The 19315-nt window shown below is 39.1% G+C and overlaps 2 protein-coding genes across 2 annotated transcripts; both read right to left on the bottom strand.

The window, feature by feature from the left end:
* Nucleotides 1-1393: 1393 nt before the first annotated feature.
* LOC123741665 (ferritin, middle subunit) lies at nt 1394-3305 on the bottom strand. The gene is made up of 4 exons (XM_082973597.1): nt 3004-3305; nt 2597-2743; nt 2238-2363; nt 1394-1765 (listed from the first exon to the last, which is right to left on the bottom strand). Exons 1-4 carry the CDS (start codon nt 3103-3105, stop codon nt 1610-1612), a joined length of 531 nt encoding a protein of 176 aa, XP_082829723.1. The 5' UTR covers nt 3106-3305; the 3' UTR covers nt 1394-1609.
* Nucleotides 3306-13723: 10418 nt separating this feature from the next.
* LOC106600955 (ferritin, middle subunit) lies at nt 13724-17611 on the bottom strand. Its single transcript, XM_014192764.3, has 5 exons — nt 17159-17611; nt 15457-15590; nt 14928-15074; nt 14565-14690; nt 13724-14093 (listed from the first exon to the last, which is right to left on the bottom strand). The coding sequence occupies exons 2-5, from the start codon at nt 15556-15558 to the stop codon at nt 13938-13940; spliced, it is 531 nt and encodes a 176-aa protein (XP_014048239.1). The 5' UTR covers nt 15559-15590; nt 17159-17611; the 3' UTR covers nt 13724-13937.
* Nucleotides 17612-19315: the final 1704 nt, after the last annotated feature.

The following is a 19315-nucleotide window of genomic DNA, read 5'->3' as shown; positions in this document are numbered from 1 at the left end:
GCATACCCCACAAGACATGCCACCAGGCCTCTTCACAGTCCCCAAGTCCAGAACAGACTATGGGTGGTGCACAGTACTACATAGAGCCATGACCTGGCTACTATTCTACATCAAGTAACTGATGCAAGCAGTAAAATCATATTTTAAAAAATAGATAAAAATACACCTTATGGTACAGCAGGGACTGTGAAGAGACACATAGGCACAGAAACGATAACATATGCACCAGACACACACACATGGATTTTGTGTTGTAGATATGTGGTAGTAGAGTAGTGGCCTGAGGGCAAACCCTTAATGTGTTGTGAAATCTGTTTAGTAATGTAATGTTAGTTTTATTGTATAGAACTGCCTTTAATTTGCTGGACTCCATGAAGAGTTACTGCTGCCTTGACAGCAGCTAATAGGGATCCATAACAAATGTTGGTCAATTAAGGAATATTCAATTTAATCAGATGCCATCCAGTGGGCTTTTTGGATATGTCAGATTATCACAAATCTCTGGCCCTGTGTGGCCTCATCACATGTAAAATATATTTTCAAACATGACAAAGCTGCTAAACATTATCCTAAATATAAACCATCTTAGTGAATAACATACCCATCTTTTAATAAAATGTACTCAATTTTACCATGTCAACACTTCTTGATTGTAAATGGTGGCAGTTGTGAAGAAAAAAGGCAATTATTTAAAATGCCATTGCTGATTAGACGCTTTTCTCGTTAGGCTATTTTCCCCTTTAACCAAATGTTCTACCCACTAGAAACTAATTTACTATATGGACACATTACATGTCTAGCAATATCTTTTTCAGTTTTAGAATTTAAGTTCAGCTTGCCTGTTAAATACCAAAATGATAGTCTTCAGTAACTTACCAGTAGCTTTACAACCATATGACAGCTCCAATAAGCCCCTTATGATTAACTCGAGGCTTGTAGAATCATTACTATTTTATTATTCAGTTCATCGTTTGCTGTAAGGGAACTATGGACATTACCACCTGAAATAAACAAAATGAATGAACACGTATTTTGTGTCAGTAATAGTTGAACTTCCCATCACTAGAGAAAGACACCATAACAGCTGGCTAACTGATTTACCGAGCAGCACGCCGTCTAATATACCTGTGATGCGGATAAAAGTCTACATCGACTGTAGTTACCCATTTCACACTTAAGGACCTAGTTGACAGTTGTGCCCTTAATTGACATGGCACTATTACAAGTTATGGTAAAGGACCTCTGTGGAGGATGTAATGTCCTTTATAAACCTCATGTTAAACTTCTATTGTTATGACCTTCAGTAGGTCTACAAGTGTCAGTATTTATCACTGGGTATTGAGATGCTCAGTAAGACAGAGCAAAGAACCTGAATAGACTGTCACAACATCCATTACAAGTCAATGCTTTTTCTTTTTATTGTTTTACAAGACGCCTTGCCTCCAATACAATAGTGTTGTCAACAAAAACACCTCAATGTTAAAGCTGTGTTGCACTGCACCAGTTTAACACTCTCCCCTCCCTATATATGCAAAGCCAGTAGGATCTATCAGAGAAGCCAGGAGTCCTGGTCTGAGGCTGGAGGCCGTAGCCTGGGGATGGAAGTGGTTTAGCTCTGTCCTCCCAGGGTGTGCTTGTCAAACAGGTACTCTGCCATCTTGTTTTTGACAGCATCCATCTTGGTGAGGTTGGTGATGTGGTCACCCAGCTTCTTAATGGCCTCCACCTGTTCGTTCAGGTAATGGGTCTCCAGGAAGTCACACAGCTAAAGAGGGAAAACACAGGTCAGACAAGAGAATAACTACAGACTATTGTAGATACAGTAACACACAAGAGCCTGGTGGTAATGGCATAAGTGCAGAGTGTTTCCAGCTTTTTTAACTAGGCAAGTCAATTAAGAATAAATTCTTCTTGTAAATAACATTCTCATGTGGAACAGTGGGTTAACTGCCTTGATCAGGGGCAGAACATGTTTCTACCTTGTCAGCCAATGGATTCAATCCAGCATCCTTTGTTACTGGCGCAATGGTCTAACCACTAGACAACCTGCCACCCTTCATGCAAACTTATGCATTAGCTGCATTGTGTGTATAGTGTGCATCTGTGGACTATTGTGTGCGTGTGGCGGCCCTCTGTGTCATTAGTTATCAGAGCTACAACAACCTGATCATCTCCTGGGACAGTACCTGTGTTCTATGTGATATATACATGTGATGTGCAGATCCACCATAACTTACATGGGGGTCATCCTTGTCAGTGGCAATCTTGTGCAGGTCCAGCAGGGCCTGGTTCACATTCTTCTCCAGCTGCAGAGCACACTGCATGGCCTCCAGCCCATTGCCCCACTCATCACGTTCTGGCTTCTACACAGGACAGAAAACACAGAAGTGTTAGGGACTACTAGCAGACATTAAGGTTAGGATAAAGTGAACAGAGTTACACCCCTCACACTGTCAGTTCAGTGGTTAGAGGCAGCATGTTCAGCACAACTCCAGGTTCTCTAGATCAACTTAATGCTGTAGACACTCCTCCAAGGAGTAAAGACATTTCTATCAGTCTATAATCTAAATGCGTCTTTCGATGCTCAGGGGCTCACCTTGATGTCCTGTAGTAAAATGCGTCCACCTCTCTTGTTCTGGAAGGAGAGTAGCTTGTCCGCGTGCTCCCGCTCCTCGTCGCTGTTCTCCTTGAAGAAATGCGCGAAGCCAGGCAGAGCCACATCGTCACGGGAGAAATAGAAAGCCTGGGTGGATAAACATAAAACAGTGTGTTTAGAAGAAGAAAAAAAACATGACAGCATGCTGTTCTTGTTGTGGCAACTAACTTGATGACTAAGGCATGAATCAGTCTAGTCCGTAGTCTACTTGGTAACCTGACAAGTAACCCGTCAAGAAGTTGTTACGCGCTCTGTCCAAGGTAGGATAGATTCCCGGCTTCATTTGAATGCTGTATCTACCTGAAAGCTCTTAACAAAGTAATTGGTCATCTTGGTAGACTCCTTACCATTGAAGTGTAGGTGTAGGAGGCAAACATCTCCATGTTGATCATCCGGTTGATGGCAGATTCGCAATCGTGGTGATAGTTCTGGCGGATCTGAGACTCCATCTTGGCAGATTTTCTTTTATATCAAAATGAAATGTACAAAAATAAAGTTTAGTCGACTATTTTGCTATTACAGTTAAAGTAAGTGTTACGTTATCAATCCGGAATGTTCTATAATGCGGGACGAAGGCAGAGGAGTTCCGTTCAATCACTGTTGAAGCAAGAACTTCTTCATGTGTCTTCTCAGACTTGTGAAGTGGAAAGAGCCTTGTTCCCTCTATTTATTGTTCCGAACGGAACGCGTCAGTGAAATCCACCCTCACAGAGCGTAGCCAATCACCTTTAGAATTTCAACAGGAACTAGGCGGATCATTTGACGACGAGCCCACTCATACACCTCATGACTTAAAGCAATGATTATTTATTATATTAACAAGAGAGACGAGTGACCACTCTAACAATGGAAATACATGTGCTCAACGATTGAAGACAGGCAAGATTCTAACCAATGAGAGGGCAGGTACGCGTGTAAACAACACGCACAACTCAAAGTCGTTTTTCTCAAAGTTGCCGGAATGCCACGTGCATCAACATATAATATATATGTCGGCGTTTGTAAAAGCTTTTGTAAAAGCTTAAACATTACGGAACTTCTATTCGATCAAAATCCTTAACTAATTTGACACTCTGTTATATACCTCCACTCATAAATGTCATTATCTCACGCGGACAGATTTTGGGCGGAGTAAATGCTCTCGTCTTGACCTCTTCATCTCGGTCTGTAATTTTATATATATATATATATATATATATATATATATATATATATATATATATATATATATATAATTTTTAACTTTGTTTAATACAAAGTAACATTTTACTGGAAACAACTAAAGCAGTAGTATCAGCCAAAAGCAATGCTACAGTGCAGGTCTAACTACAGCGCTTATTGTTGAAAAAGGTGTGTGTGTTATATCCTTAGAAGAAAATAGGAAGAATTTGAACACTCATTCTAATATTGGGCTAATTGATAAATAGTCTATGTCTACATTTGATTTAGGATATAAAAGGAATCGAACGTTGAGACGCAGTTCTGTAAACTTCTGTTTCATTCTCTAAGAGCACATGTTTCAATAGCACATGTAGCTTAATTATGTACCTTTTCCAGAATGCAGTCAAAAGAAAAACTGTAGGGTTTATCACACTTTTTTAAAAATCAATTCAATTTTCAGTATGAGGTATGGGACTACAGTAGTGGACAGAGAAATAAATGCTGGCTTTTGTAGAAATGGTATTTGAGTCATTAGGTTTCGTTTTCAAATGACATATTGTAGTTGACAAATGGTCTATCAAAGTTGATTACATTAGCCTAGAAATAACTACACAGAATCAGTAGCTACATACATCTAACAATACATAGGTTATTAAGCTAAAACTGTGAAGTGGAAAACTTTTTACAGCTAATGAAAATCAAAGACTACAGTAATAAAGTAACCTTCCTAAGAACTTCAGTTCACATGACCTGATCTTCCACAACTGTTGACAGGGTGCTTTCAGGGTGCTGGGTTATTGTTCAGTACATCCATGTAGATGCAACATCACTGGTATTCATAAGAACTAGAGCTGTGTTCGAATACTCATACTTACCGCACTAACCATACTATTTGTGACGTAAGTGGAGTATGTAGTATGGTTATTGGCCATAGTATGGATATAGTTAGTATGCCAGAAGTTCCCGGATGTCGTACTAAATTAGCCAAAATACGACGTTTACAAGCAGTGGACATTATTTCCCTGCTTTCAGGGCCCATAATGCAATTCTTCAGAAAACGGGCGTGGCTTCACAACGTTTTCAGATTTACAATTTCATTGCTTTAACTAACTATGACAAATGTTAAGAAAATGTTCAGCGATGTAATTAATTTTCAAATAAATTACGTTACAATTCTTTAGCAACGCTATACTTACGAACCGCATAGCATATCATTACAGTAGTATGTACCGTTATGTTAACTAGCTACCTAACATACATTTAGTTGGCTATTAAGACATCAGGCTTAGCTAAGTGGCATAGTCATTCTCAATGGACATAGTTAATTTGCTCTGGCTATCTACTCCGATTTCAGAGCACTCTCATCTGAGTGTGCCAAAGCGCAGATGAATTGATGAATTTACAAACGTAACACCCATTGAATATAACGGGTGTCAGTAAATGTCTGCAAAAAAAGAGTAATTCAATTGTTGCCAGCACCACAGTTACAGTCACCAATGCTCTGGATAACATGAAAACAGCCTAACCAGCTCTGCTCGGTCGAGTAAAATGGTCAGAGTGAGGTATTCTCTCATTTGTGTCTGGAAGTAGCTAGCAAGCTAGCCAAAGTTAGCCAGTTAGCTTGGGTGCTTGACTGCCGTTGTGAGGTCAGAATGCTCGGATCATCCCTACTCCTCGGCCAGAGCGTCCAGTGTGGGCTCTGAATGCTCAGAGAGCAAAACACTTTGAATTTATGAACGGACAATCTGACAACGCTCTGAATTTACAAACGCCCAGAGCGTACTCTGGCACTCCAGATTGAATTTACAAACACATCTGAAATCGTATGATGTCTTGCTAGTAATTTTTTATGCTAACAAGCTGGCAAGAGGTTGCATATCAACAGCATCAGCTTCCGGTAGACAGTCGAAGTGCTAGTAAGCTCAACTTTAAAGTTTACAGTTCTTTTACAGTATACTCAAATGTAACCTTTATTTAAACTAGGCAAGTCAGTTAAGAACAAATTCTTATTTTCAATGACGGCCTACTCCAGCCAAACCCGGACGATGCTGGACCCAATCACAGCCCAGTTACAGCAGTACTATAGTGACGCCGCTTGCACTGAGTTACAGTGCCTTAGACCGCTGCGCCATTAGGGAACCCTATGAACTAATAGTAAAAAGTATGTAGTATACAGTATGTTAGTATGGGTATTCGAACACAGCTTAGGTCTTCTGGGGCAGTATGCATCAAGCCTCTTAGAGTAAGAGTGCGGATTTAGGATCAGTTTAGCCTTTTAGATGACATTGAATAACATTACATGGACGGGGAAGCTCCTCCCCCCAGCCTCCACTGATTTATACAGTCCCTGGTAACCCTGTAACCTAAAAATACAGGCATAACCCCGTAACCTAACTCCTAACCTTAACCCTTAACCCCTAGCCTAACTAACTTTAGCCACCTAGCTAACATTAGCACCTAGCCACCGACCTAAAGTTAGTCACAACAAATTGGAATTCGTATCATATGTTTAGCAAATTGTAACATATTGTACAAATTGCAATTCGTAACATATTGTACAAATTACAATTCATAAAATATAATACGAAATTGATGATGGACATCCACAAATTAATACATACCATACAAAACATATCATACTAATTGGAGTATCTCAAATTTACTTTTACTATGTTACGGCTACCCCTGAGTCCAGGTTGTGACCTTATTTTTGCAGAAGGGCAAACATAGCATTAAAATTGAAATTGGCAAAGAATTGTCTTAATTTTTTTATGCAAATCTTTTCTGTAATGTTCAACCCCGAGAACCTGTGTTAAGTCACAACCGGGTCCATCATGTGACCAGCCGCACAAAGTTATAAACAGCAATACTGTAAATGGTTAACCATTACATAACTCTTTCTATTTAAGTTCTGGAGGGTGACACAGTGTTTTTAATCTGTACTCTTTCCCTCTCCCTCTCTCTCCTTATTGCTCCCTCCCACTATTATAACCAGGGGCGCAACTTTGGTTTTAGATGTGGGGGGGACATACATATATATATATTTTTTGGGGGGGTCGAATAAACACTGCAAACAGCCTACCCGACTGCTCAGAGGGATCCGCATGGTCCTAAAGCACACCTTTGCCTCGTTCTGTATCACATTCCAATGATAAAACTAGGGGGGGGGACATGTCCCCCCTGTCCCCAGTGAAATTTGTGCCCCTGATTTTTCCTGTCATAACCTCCTGTTGGTTCTACTACAGTATGGAATGACTTAGGCTCTGCCCTGGCTGTATTTCTGCCTTGTTGTTGTGACTCAGCATTCTGGAGTCTCAAGCAGAGAGAGAAGAGGAAGCTAGACAGCCCACTCCTTCATTTTCTCCCCCAATGGAAGTCAATTAACTAAGCAGAACACTGTCATGTTGTTGTCTGCTTAAGGAACCATCCCCTTAAGCAGACAGTGGTCAACGGCCTGAGTGAACTATCTTCATTTATCCACCATCGTTGTTCTAGAGGTAGTTATGTTCTGTTATCACAGTGAAGATGGTGGAAGGAGGCGCAGTTTTGTGACTGCAGAAACAGACATGAGGGGTGATGAATGGATGAAGACTGGCTGATACCAGATTTGAAGAAAAGGAAAAAGGGAAGAAGGAGAGAACAGCAGGAACATATACTATACTATGCAACTTACATATACTGTGTAACTTACTAAGGCATTTTTAAACAAATAGCTGTGAATGGTTGTTTCTGGTGAATTGAAGGGAAAATACAACAACCCTCCTGAAAATGTTGTCAATTTCGTCAATCAGAACTCAAATACCAATATTTTTCTGTATTACTTTAAACTGTTGGTCTAACTATAACAGTTCAGAAAGTCACCACCAATGTCAAAACCCATTATTCTATTTATGAACCCTTCACCATGTTTGGGTAGTACATGGTCTTTAAATGACTCATTTCTTTATATATATTAGTATTTTATTTTTCTTTATTGAGATATCAAGTTACGAATGAGAGGGGGGTGACAGAAATGTAGAGGAATACAGATATGAAGGAGTAGGCAGGGTTTGAATCCATGCTGCAAAGGGCCATGTGCAGCATTACCACTAGACCAGACTATGGCACAAAATGAATAATGTCTAATACTCAATTAACTTAAAAGGAGTCGATGCACTCAAAGTCAAGAAACTGCTGACTTGATTACACTATTTAATTGCAGTATCAATTCTTTAAAAAGTATACATACATACATACATACATACATACATACATACATACATACAGACATACATACATACATACATACATACATACATACATACATACATACATACATACATACATACATACATACATACATACATACATACATACATACATACATGGTTGTAAAGGAAATCATGTCCAGTCCTAATAAGCTGAAGATTCTATCATGAATAAAATTAAACAAGTATTGTGTTAGTCTACCTGAAAACAGAGAGGCTGATTACTTTGTTGTTGTGAAAGTGAACTGGGATAGAAATACATTATCAATCCAATTAAAGTGAGTGCCGTGATGCCAACTTTGGACCAACTACATTGAGTGTAAAGGCTTGGATAGGCCTATGGCTCAGAATATGGAATAGAATGTGAATGGTGGGCTACTCTCTCAAGTATTAATTCAAATATGCAGTAGCCTATAGGTTGTGGGCAGAAGCCCAAAAAACGTGAAGTTGATCGATCCCCATCGAGGGAGGAGCAGATTTTTTATATTTGACAGTAAAACATTCTTATAATAACTATAACATTTGTTGGCACCTTCAATTCTTGCACATTTTCTCATAAAAAGTATATTTTAACACGGCTTCTATCTAGGATGTAAACACAGTCTCAAGTGAGGTCTGAAAACTCAAACTGCTTGCTGTATGTGTTTGATGAACTCCCAAAGACTGAAATAAGATCAACATCTGTTTTTGAATGCACTTGAAATATTCAGCATGCAATACAAATTGTCCTATGAAGAGGTAACTCCGTTCACCATTTAGATTTTTTGTTGTTTTTTAAGTTAGCCAATGTTTGTTTGACTAGCCTAGCCTGCTACTGTAAATGTCAATTTCCCTGCTCATGAGGCTTGTGTTTCATTAGCTATCTTTCAGTGACATTTTTGTTGCTGTCATGTTTTCACCTGATTATGTCTCTTTTCAAGTAACAAGCTGCAGGCTTGAAGATACATTCAATCATATACTTTACGTAGAAAGCCAAGCAAAGCGTTTAGATAGAAAGATGTGTGTGTCATGTATGCTAGAATGTACGTTTAAAAACGAAGTTGCATATGCAAATTAGCCAACACAGCATATCCTACATATATACTGTAGCATACACAAACACTAGAGAAAACTCAGAAAGATATATTTATTTACTATCATCTGTGTTGTCTCTGGTATTTCTAGAACCACCTGTAACTGGAAACGGACATGTTTAAGATAACTGGTTTCCAGAATTGGGAACCAAGAGAGTACAGCCAATAGCAGGTTAGTTGTAGAATCTATTGCAGTGTTTTGATTAGGCAAACCTGTAATGTCCAGAAATGCTGGATAACAACAATCTTTGGTTATATCATATCTAGTGTAGCTACAATTTATAGATTTTTTTATGCCATGGGGCAGAGAGAAAGAATTCGCTATATTAGAGCTCAGGGACTCTTAATTGCGAGGGTTGAGTTTGACAATAGCCAGTGAAAATCAGAGCGCCATATTCAAAACCACAAATCTAATCATTTCTATTTCTAAAACATAGGACTATTTTACACCATTTTATAGATACACTTCTCTTGAATCGAACCACGTTGTCCGATTTCAAAAAGGCTTTACAGCGAAAGCAAAACATTAGATTATGTTAGGAGAGTACATCGACAAATAACCACACAGCCATTTTCAAAGCAACTACATGCATCACAAATACCCAAAACACAGCTAAATGCAGCACTAACCTTTGACGATCATCAGATGACACTCCTAGGACATCATGTTACACAATACATGCATTTTTTTGTTCGATAAAGTTAATATTTATATATAAAAACAGCATTTTACATTGGCGCGTGACATTCAGAAAATATTTTCCCTCAAATACTGCCGGTGAATCAGCACCACAATTTACAAAAATACTTGTCATAAACGTTGATAAAATATTAAACTATCATTCAAAGAATTATAGATGAACATCTCCTTTATGCTAACACTGTGAAAGATTTCAAAAAAGTTTCACGAGGAAAGCACTCTTTGCAATAATCTGAGTACTGAGCTCAGAAAAATACACTAGGCTATACAGATAGCTGCCATTTTGGAGTCATCTAAAATCATAAATTGCATTAGAAATATTCCTTTACCTTTGATGATCTTCATCAGAAGGCACTTCCAGGAATCCCAGGTCCACAATAAATGTTGTTTTGTTCGATAAACTCCATAATTTATGTCCAAATAACTCCTTGTTGTTCGCGCGTTCAGTTCAGCTACTCCAAATGTAGGAAGCGTGCGGACAATGTCACGACGAAAAGAAAAAGAAAGTTGTATTTACCTTCGTTCAAACATGTCAAACGTTGTAAAACATCAATCTTTAGGGCCTTTAGAATGTGAAGATTCAGTAATATTTCAACCGGACGGTTCCTGTGTCTTGAAAAACGTTTTGGAACAGAGGATCCTCCCTCGTGGACGCGCACCAATGAAGTGATGTCCTTCCCTGGGTGACCAACTTCTCAGCCTTCTCATTCGGTCTCTGTTCATCGTAGACGCCTCAAACAACTTTGTAAAGACTGTTGACATCTAGTGGAAGCCTTAGGAAGTGCACAATTATTACTACGTCACTGTGTGTTCAATAGGAAACGACTTGAAGAGAGCCCATGCATCCAGATTTCCACTTGCTGGTAAGATTTCTCTCAGGTTTTTGCTTGCCATATGAGTTCTGTTATACTCACAGACATCATTCAAACAGTTTTAGAAACTCCAGAGTGTTTTCTATCCAAATCTACTAATAATATACATATCCTAGCTTCTGAGTTTGAGTAGGAGGCAGTTTAATATGGGCACATATTTTTTCCGAAAATGTCAATACTGCCCCCTATCCTTAAAGAGCTGTAAGAAGTTGAAGGAAAGAAATTCCACTAATTAACTTTTACGAAGGCACACCTGTTATTTGAAATGCATTCCAGGTGACTAACTCATGAAGCTGGTTGAGAGAATGCCAAGAGTGTGCAAAGCTGTAATCAAGGCAAAGGGTGGCTACTTTGAAGAATCTCAAAAATAAAATATATTTTGATTTGTTTAACACTTTTTTTGGTTAGTACATGATTCCATATGTGTTATTTCATAGTTTTGATGTCTTCACTATTATTCTACAATGTAAAATAAAGAAAAACCCTTGAATGAGTAGCTGTGTCCAAACTTTTGACTGGTACTATTTTCTGGAGACTGAGACAGGGGTGGTCGGGGGTAATTTCCTCACTAACAATCACCTCTTTCAGTTGTCGGGTGTTGAGAGCCGCCATGTTCCCACAGATTAATTGTGAATGGGCAGAATATGCCAGCTGCTGGAGCGAAATAGACCTGCTATTGTTCCTTGTTAGACCGTGAACGTCCCACACCTGAATGTGATGTTGAAAATGATTTGAAAATAAGTCTGTTAATTCATAGATATTTATCAAAATAAAGCCATGTTTCAATGCATGTCAAGGGAACCGGAAGTGAGACGTGTAGGCTTGCCTTGGTGTGAGGTTTTGATAACCATGTAAATCTCTCTCGGACAAGGTGACTTTTATCAATAGACTCACTGAATAAATGTGTTTGGCACTTTATAAAGATGAAACGATCTCCTGCTGCTACCCGAAGCCAAGGTATATTGAAGTTCCTGAAAAGGTTAGTCCAGTAATGTTTGTTGGCATATTATTTTATTTCCACCTCTGGTGGTTATTTACAAATGTTTGTCGTGCAAATTTCACTGTCTTAAAAATAAACATGTTTGTCCAACCATTACACATGGATGGCTAATGCAGAAAGAATGAATTGATGGATTCTAGCTAACACAACCAGAACTTTCACATATACAGAGACAGGCAGCTATCATGGCATCAGTCTTTTTCGACTAGCTAGTGTATAGTGACACCTACTGATATGAACTGGTAAAGCAAGTTTGGTTAGAATAGTTAATCAAACACAAGAGTATGCTGTCCATTGAAGTTGTTGTCTCTGGCTCTTTTGGTATCAGATTCAGAATGAGTAAGAGCAAGGTTTGTGGTAGTTTGAAAGAGTTTGATCCACCTTAGGCCAGGAGTGTTTCCAATCCACATAACCTGACAAGAAAACTCTCAGTCCTATAGTCATAGCACAGACGAAAAGGGAAGCTACCTAAAACAATAATATTTTGTCATGGCCTACGAATAGGACCCAGAGTTAAACCTGACCAGGTCATGAAATCAGGAAACACTCTAGGCCCCAGAAAAGACACTTACACATTTTGCCACACCACCTTGGGACCTATGGTGTCAACCTCTGGCAGATGACATGCAGTTCAAGAACGATTAATTATTTTGGAACAGGAGAGATTGACTTCATCACTACACAACTCAGACACCAATGCATACCCCACAAGACATGCCACCAGGCCTCTTCACAGTCCCCAAGTCCAGGACAGACTATGGGCGGTGCACAGTACTACATAGAGCCATGACATGGCTACTATTCCACATCAAGTAACTCATGCAAGCAGTAAAATCATATTTTAAGAAATAGATAAAAATACACCTTATGAGACAGCAGGGACTGTGAAGAGACACATAGGCACAGACACAATAACATATGCACTACATGGATGTTGTGTTGTAGATATGTGGTAGTAGAGTAGTGGCCTGAGGGAAAACCCTTAATGTGTTGTGAAATGTTTAGTAATGTAATGTTAGATTTATTGTATAGAACTGCCTTTATTTTGCTGGACCCCATGAAGAGTAACTGCTGCCTTGACAGCAGCTAATTGGGATCTGTGTGGCCTCATCACATGTAAAATATATTTTCAAACATGACAAAGCTGCTAAACATTATCCTAAATATAAACCATCTTAGTGAATAACAAAACCATCTTTTAATAAAATGTACTCAATTTTAGTATGTCAATACTTCTTGGTTGTAGATGGTGGCAGTTGTGAAGAGAAAAAAAAAAAAGGCAATTATTTAAAATGCCATTTCTGATTAGATGCTTTTCTCATTAGGCTATTTTCCCCTTTAACCAAATGGTCTACCCACTAGATACTCATTTACTATATGGACACATTACAAATGTCTAGCAATATCTTTTTGAGTTTAAGAATTAAAGTTCAGCTTGCCTGTTAATTACCAAAATTAAAGTCTTCAGTAATTTACCAGTAGCTTTGCAACCACATGACAGCTCCAATAAGCCCCTTATGATGAACTAGAGGCTTGTAGAATCGTTACTATTTGGAGTATTCAGTTGATAGTTTGCTGTAGGGGAACTATGGACATTACCACCTGAAATAAACAAAATGAATGAAGATGTATTTGGTGTCAGTAATAGTTTAACTTCCCATCACTAGAGAAATGCGCCATAATAGCTGGCTAACTGATTTACCGAGCAGAACGCAAGGGTTTGATTGCCCTCTAATAAACTTGTGATGCAGAGTCAAAGTCTACATCAACTGTAGTTACCCATTTCACTCTTAAGGACCTAGAGTTGACAGTTGGGCCCTTAATCAACATGGCACTATTACAAGTAATGGTAAAGGACAACCTCTGGAGGATGTAATGTCCTTTAAGAACCTCATGTTAAACTTTTCCTATTGTTATGACCCTCAGTAGGTCTACAATTGTCAGTATTTATCACTAGGAAATTGAGATGCTCAGTAAGACAGAGCAAAACCTGAATAGACTGTTACAACATCCATTACAAGTCAATGCTTTTTCTTTTTATTGTTTTACAAGATGCCTTGCCTCCAATACAATAGTGTTGTCAACAAAAACAACAATGTTACAGCTGTGTTGCACTGCACCAGTTTAACACTCTCCCCTCCCTCTAAACACAAAGCCAGTAGGATCTATCAGAGAAGCCAGGAGTCCTGGTCTGAGGCTGGATGCTGTAGCCTGGGGATGGAAGTGGTTTAGCTCTGGCCTCCCAGGGTGTGCTTGTCAAACAGGTACTCTACCATCTTGTTTTTGACAGCATCCATATTGGTGAGGTTGGTGATGTGGTCACCCAGCTTCTTAATGGCCTCCACCTGCTCATTCAGGTAATGGGTCTCCAGGAAGTCACACAGCTAAAGAGGGAAAACACAGGTCAGACAAGAGAATAACTACAGAATATTGTAGATACAGTAACACAAGAGCCTGGTGGTAATGGCATAAGTGCAGATAATGAGGGGTCTGCAGTTTTTTTTTTTTAAAGACAAGTCAGTTAAGAACAAGTTCTTATTTACAATGACATCCTAACGTGAAACAGTGGGTTAACTGCCTTGTTCAGGGGAAGAACATATTTTTACCTTGTCAGCTCGGGGATTCGATCCAGCAACCTTTTGGTTACTGGCCCAACGCTCTAACCGCCAGACAACCTGCCGCCCTTTATGCATTAGCTGCATTGTGTGTATAGTGTGCATCTGTGGACTATTGTGTGTGTGTTAAGGTCACACAATCCTGTGTCAATAGTTATCAGCGTTACAACAACCTGATCATCTCCTGGGACAGTACCTGTATGATATATACATGTGATGTGCAGTTCCACCATAACTTACATGGGGGTCAACCTTGTCAGAAGCAATCTTGTGCAGGTCCAGCAGGGCCTGGTTCACATTATTCTCCAGCTGCAGAGCACACTGCATGGCCTCCAGCCCATTGCCCCACTCATCACGTTCTGTCTTCTACACAGGACAGAGTGAACACAGAAGTGTTAGGGACTACTAGCAGACATTAAGGTTAGGATAAAGTGAACAGAATTACACCCCTCACACTGTCAGTTCAGTGGTTAGAGGCAGTATGTTCAGGACTACTCCAGGTTCTCTAGATCAACTTAATGCTGTAGACACTCTCCTCCATGGAGTAAAGACATTTCTATCAGTCTATAATCTAAATGCGTCTTTCGATGCTCAGGGGCTCACCTTGATGTCCTGGAGTAAAATGCTTCCACCCCTCTTGTTCTGGAAGGAGAGTAGCTTGTCGGCGTGCTCCCGCTCCTCGTCGCTGTTCTCCTTGAAGAAATGCGCGAAGCCAGGCAGAGCCACATCGTCACGGGAGAAATAGAAAGCCTGGGTGGATAAACATAAAAAATGTCTGTTTAGAAGAAGAAAAAAATATGACAGCATTCTGTTCTTGTTGTGGCAACTAAATTGATGACTAAGGCATGAATCAGTCTAGTCCGTAGTCTACTTGGTAACCTGACAAGTAACCCGTCAAGGAGTTGTTACGCGCTCTGTCCAAGGTAGGATAGATTCCCGGCTTCATTTGAATGTTATATCTACCTGAAAGCTCTTAATAACAAAGTAAAACTCATGAACTTCTGGGTGTTCATTTTCTTGGCTTTTTAATTGTCTAGGCCTGTAGAAAAGACAGGTGAAAAATGGCATTTAGGCCCAGGAATAATAATACACAGGTAGATCAACAAAACGGTCATCTTGGTAGACTCCTTACCATTGAAGTGTAGGTGTAGGAGGCAAACATCTCCATGTTGATCATCCGGTTGATGGCAGCTTCACAATCGTGGTGATAGTTCTGGCGGATCTGAGACTCCATCTTGGCAGACTTTCTTTTATATCTTTTTTCATCTTAAAAGAGACGACTATTAATGTTAATCTGAGAGACTCTGATATTATGTTTTATTTTGGTCCAAATGATATGGACCCTGATTTAACTTTCATTGTTCATTAGTTTATCTTTCATGGAAGCTTCTTTATCCATAAAATGAAGTGGGCAGAGAACAAAACCCTCTTCACATTATTTAAGATAGAATTTAAATATCATTTTGAAATGATCAGTAAATGTAAAAACAAAAAAGCATTATGCACCATAAAGAGACTCATATCTCCCTCACTAACTTTAAACATCAGCTGTCAGAGCAGGTCACAGATCACTGCACCTGTACATAGCCCATCTGTAAGTAGCCCATCCAACTACCACATCCCCATATTGTTACTTATTTTTTTGCTCCTTTCCACCCCAGTATCTCTATTTGCACATTAATCTTCTGCACATCTATCACTCCAGTGTTTAATTGCTAAATTGTAATCACTTCGCCACTATGGCCAATGTATTGCCCTACCTCCCTAATCTTACCTCATTTGCACACACTGTATATAGATTTTTTTCTATTGTGTTATTGACTGTACGTTTGTTTATTCCATGTGCTACTCTGTGCTATTGTTTGTGTCGCACTGCTTTGCTTTATCTTGGCCAGGTCGCAGTTGTAAATGATTACTTGTTCTCAACTGGCCTACCTGGTTAAATAAAGGTGAAGTAAAAACATTTAATAAAAAGTGTTTAACAAATTGAAAAGGAATCTTGATATTTAATACCCCTGTCTGTTAGGTTTATGTACTTTTCTTTGTATATTTTTGGTATTGTTGTGTTCATAATTATTAATAAAAAAAAATATATATAAAAAATAAATGATGATCCCACTCATTCACATGACCTAAATCCAAGACATTTATTATATTGACGAGAGAGCCGAGTGACCCATCTAACAATGGAAATACATGTGCTCAACGATTGAAGACAGTCAAATTCAGGTGGGACCATTCTAGCCAATGAGAGGGCAGGCACAGGTGTGAACAACACGCAGAACTAAACGTTGTTCTTCTTAAAGTTTCCGGAATGCCACGTGCATCCACATATATTAGTACATTTGTTAAAGCTTAAACATTACGAAACTTCTATTCGATCAAAATCCGCAAGTAATTTGACACTGTTATATACCTCCACACAAAAACAGTCTTATCTCACACGGACAGATTTTGGGTGGAGTAAATGCTCTCGCCTCGTCCTCATCTTAATCTATTTAAAAAAAATTACTTTGTTTATTACGAGAGCGGATACATTTCATTGTTTTAACTAATTATGACAAAAGTTAAGAAAATGTTGAGCGATGTAATGACTTTTCAAGTAAGTTACGCTACACGTTATGTCTGATGTTGGCTGACAATTATTTAGCTACGCTATCCTTACGAACCGCATAGCATATCATTACAGCAGTTTGTACCGGTATGTTAGCTAGCTACCTAACGTAAAGTTAGTTGGCTATTAATACATCAGGATTAGCTAGGTGGTATAGTGATTATGCGTTCTCAATGGACACTGGAAGTAGCTAGCAAGCTAGCCAAAGTTAGCCAGTTACCTTGGGTGCTTGACTGCCGTTGTGAGGTCAAAATGCTCGGATCAACTCTACTCCTCGACCAGAGCGTCCAGTGTGGGCTCTGAACGCTCCGAGAGCGAACGCTCTGAATTTACGAACGGACAATCTTTACGAACGGACAATCTGACCACTCTCTGAATTTACGAAGGCCCAGAGCATACTCTGGCACTCCAGCTTGAATTTACAAACACACCAGAAATCGTATGATGTCTAGCTAGTAATTTGTTATGCTAACAAGCTAGCAAGACGTTGCATAGCAACAGCATCAGCTTCTGGTAGACAGGCGAAGCCCTAGTAAGCTCAACTAAAAGTTTACAGTAATTTTACAGTATACTCAAATGTAACCTTTATTTCACTAGGCAAGTCAGTTAAGAACAAAATCTTATTTTCAATGACGGCCTACTCCAGAAAAACCCAGACGACACTGGGGTCAATCACAGCCAGATGTGATACAGCCTGGATTCAAACCAGGTACTATAGTGACGTCGTTTGCACTGAGATGGAGTGCCTTAGACCGCTGCGCCACTCGGGAGCCCTATGAACGAATAGTATTTAGTTTGCAGTATGTTCTCATTAAGTATGTAGTATACAGTATGTTAGTATGGGTATTCAAACACAGCTTAGGTCTTCTTCTGGGGCAGTATGCATCAAGCCTCTCAGAGTAAGAGTGCCGATTAAGGATCAGTTGAGCCTTCTGGATCACATTGAATAAGCTCCTCCCCCCAGCCTCCACTGTTTTATACAGCCCCTGGTCTTTCCTGGCCTAGTATGTAAGGTAGTGCCTCTACTCCAATTGTTTGAGGACATGACCCCCTTTCTCCTAAAATGTAAGCCAAAACAGGCTCTATCTATCAGTTTGTCATAACTACTATCTAGGTTCATTGTTTGTTGAAAAATTATGAAGCTGCTTCAAATGGGGGTAGTATGGTTAGTGCAGTTAGAATGAGTATTCGAACACAGCTCTAGTTCTTATGAATACCAGTGATGTTGCAACTACATGGATATACTGAACAATAACCCAGCACCCTGAAAGCACCCTGTCAACAGTTGTGGAAGATCAGGTCATGTGAACTGAAGTTCTTAGGAAGGTTACTTTATTACTGTAGTCTTTGATTTTCATTAGCTGTAAAAAGTTTTCCACTTCACAGTTTTAGCTTAATAACCCATGTATTGTTAGATTTATGTAGCTACTGATTTTGTGTAGTTATTTCTAGGCTAATGTAATCAACTTTGATATACCATTTGTCAACTACAATATGTCATTTGAAACCGAAAGGTGTATCATCAACCATTTCTACAAAAGCCAGCCTTTCTTTCTCTGTCCACTACTGTATTCCCATACCTCATACTGAAAATTGAATTGATATAAAAAAAAGTGTGATAAACCCTACAGTTTTTCTTTTGACTGCATTCTGGAAAAGGTAAATAATTAAGCTAAATGTGCTACTGAAACATGTGCTCTTAGAGAATGAAACAGAAGTTTACAGAACTGCGTCTCAACGTTCGATTCCTTTTATATCCTAAATCAAATATAGACATAGACTATTTCTCAATTAGCCCAATATTACAATGTGTTCAAATTCTTCCTATTTTCTTCTAAGGATATAACACACACACCTTTTTCAACAATAAGCGCTGTAGTTAGACCTGCACTGTAGCATTGCTTTTGGCTGATACTACTGCTTTAGTTGTTTCCAATAAAATGTTACTTTGTAATAAACAAAGTAAAAAAATATTAACACACCGAGATGAAGAGGTCAAGGCGAGAGCATTTACTCCGCCCAAAATCTGTCCGCGTGAGATAAGGCCATTTATGAGTGGAGGTATTTAAGTGTCAAATTACTTAAGGATTTTTATCGAATAGAAGTTTCGTAATGTTTAAGCTTTTACAAAACCTTTTACAAACGCCGACATATTATATGTGGATGCACGTGGCATTCCGGCAACTTTGAGAAAAACGACGTTTAGTTGTGTGTGTTGTTTACACGCGTTCCTGCCCTCTCATTGGTTAGAATCTTGCCTGTCTTCAATCGTTGAGCACATGTATTTCCATTGTTAGAGTGGTCACTCGTCTCTCTTGTTAATATAATAAATAATCATTGCTTTAGGTCATGAGGTGTATGAGTGGGCTCGTCGTCA

The sequence above is a fragment of the Salmo salar genome, chromosome 03, assembly GCF_965601325.2.
Source record: "Salmo salar chromosome 03, fSalSal1, whole genome shotgun sequence".
In the NCBI taxonomy this organism is placed as follows: domain Eukaryota; kingdom Metazoa; phylum Chordata; class Actinopteri; order Salmoniformes; family Salmonidae; genus Salmo; species Salmo salar.
Note: the sequence above shows the minus strand (reverse complement) of the source record. Positions and strands in the feature narration are given on the sequence as shown.

What these genes read in the sequence shown, in the direction of transcription:
- LOC123741665 (XM_082973597.1), bottom strand. Translation starts at nt 3,105, where the DNA reads ATGGAGTCTCAGATCCGCCAGAACTATCACCACGATTGCGAATCTGCC. An exon ending in CCTACACCTACACTTCAATG is followed by an intron (nt 2,744 to 3,003) that starts GTAAGGAGTCTA and finishes TTATCCACCCAG; the next exon opens with GCTTTCTATTTCTCCCGTGA. An exon ending in TTTTACTACAGGACATCAAG is followed by an intron (nt 2,364 to 2,596) that starts GTGAGCCCCTGA and finishes TGTCCTGTGTAG; the next exon opens with AAGCCAGAACGTGATGAGTG.
- LOC106600955 (XM_014192764.3), bottom strand. Translation starts at nt 15,558, where the DNA reads ATGGAGTCTCAGATCCGCCAGAACTATCACCACGATTGTGAAGCTGCC. An exon ending in CCTACACCTACACTTCAATG is followed by an intron (nt 15,075 to 15,456) that starts GTAAGGAGTCTA and finishes TTATCCACCCAG; the next exon opens with GCTTTCTATTTCTCCCGTGA. An exon ending in CTGACAAGGTTGACCCCCAT is followed by an intron (nt 14,094 to 14,564) that starts GTAAGTTATGGT and finishes TTCCCTCTTTAG; the next exon opens with CTGTGTGACTTCCTGGAGAC.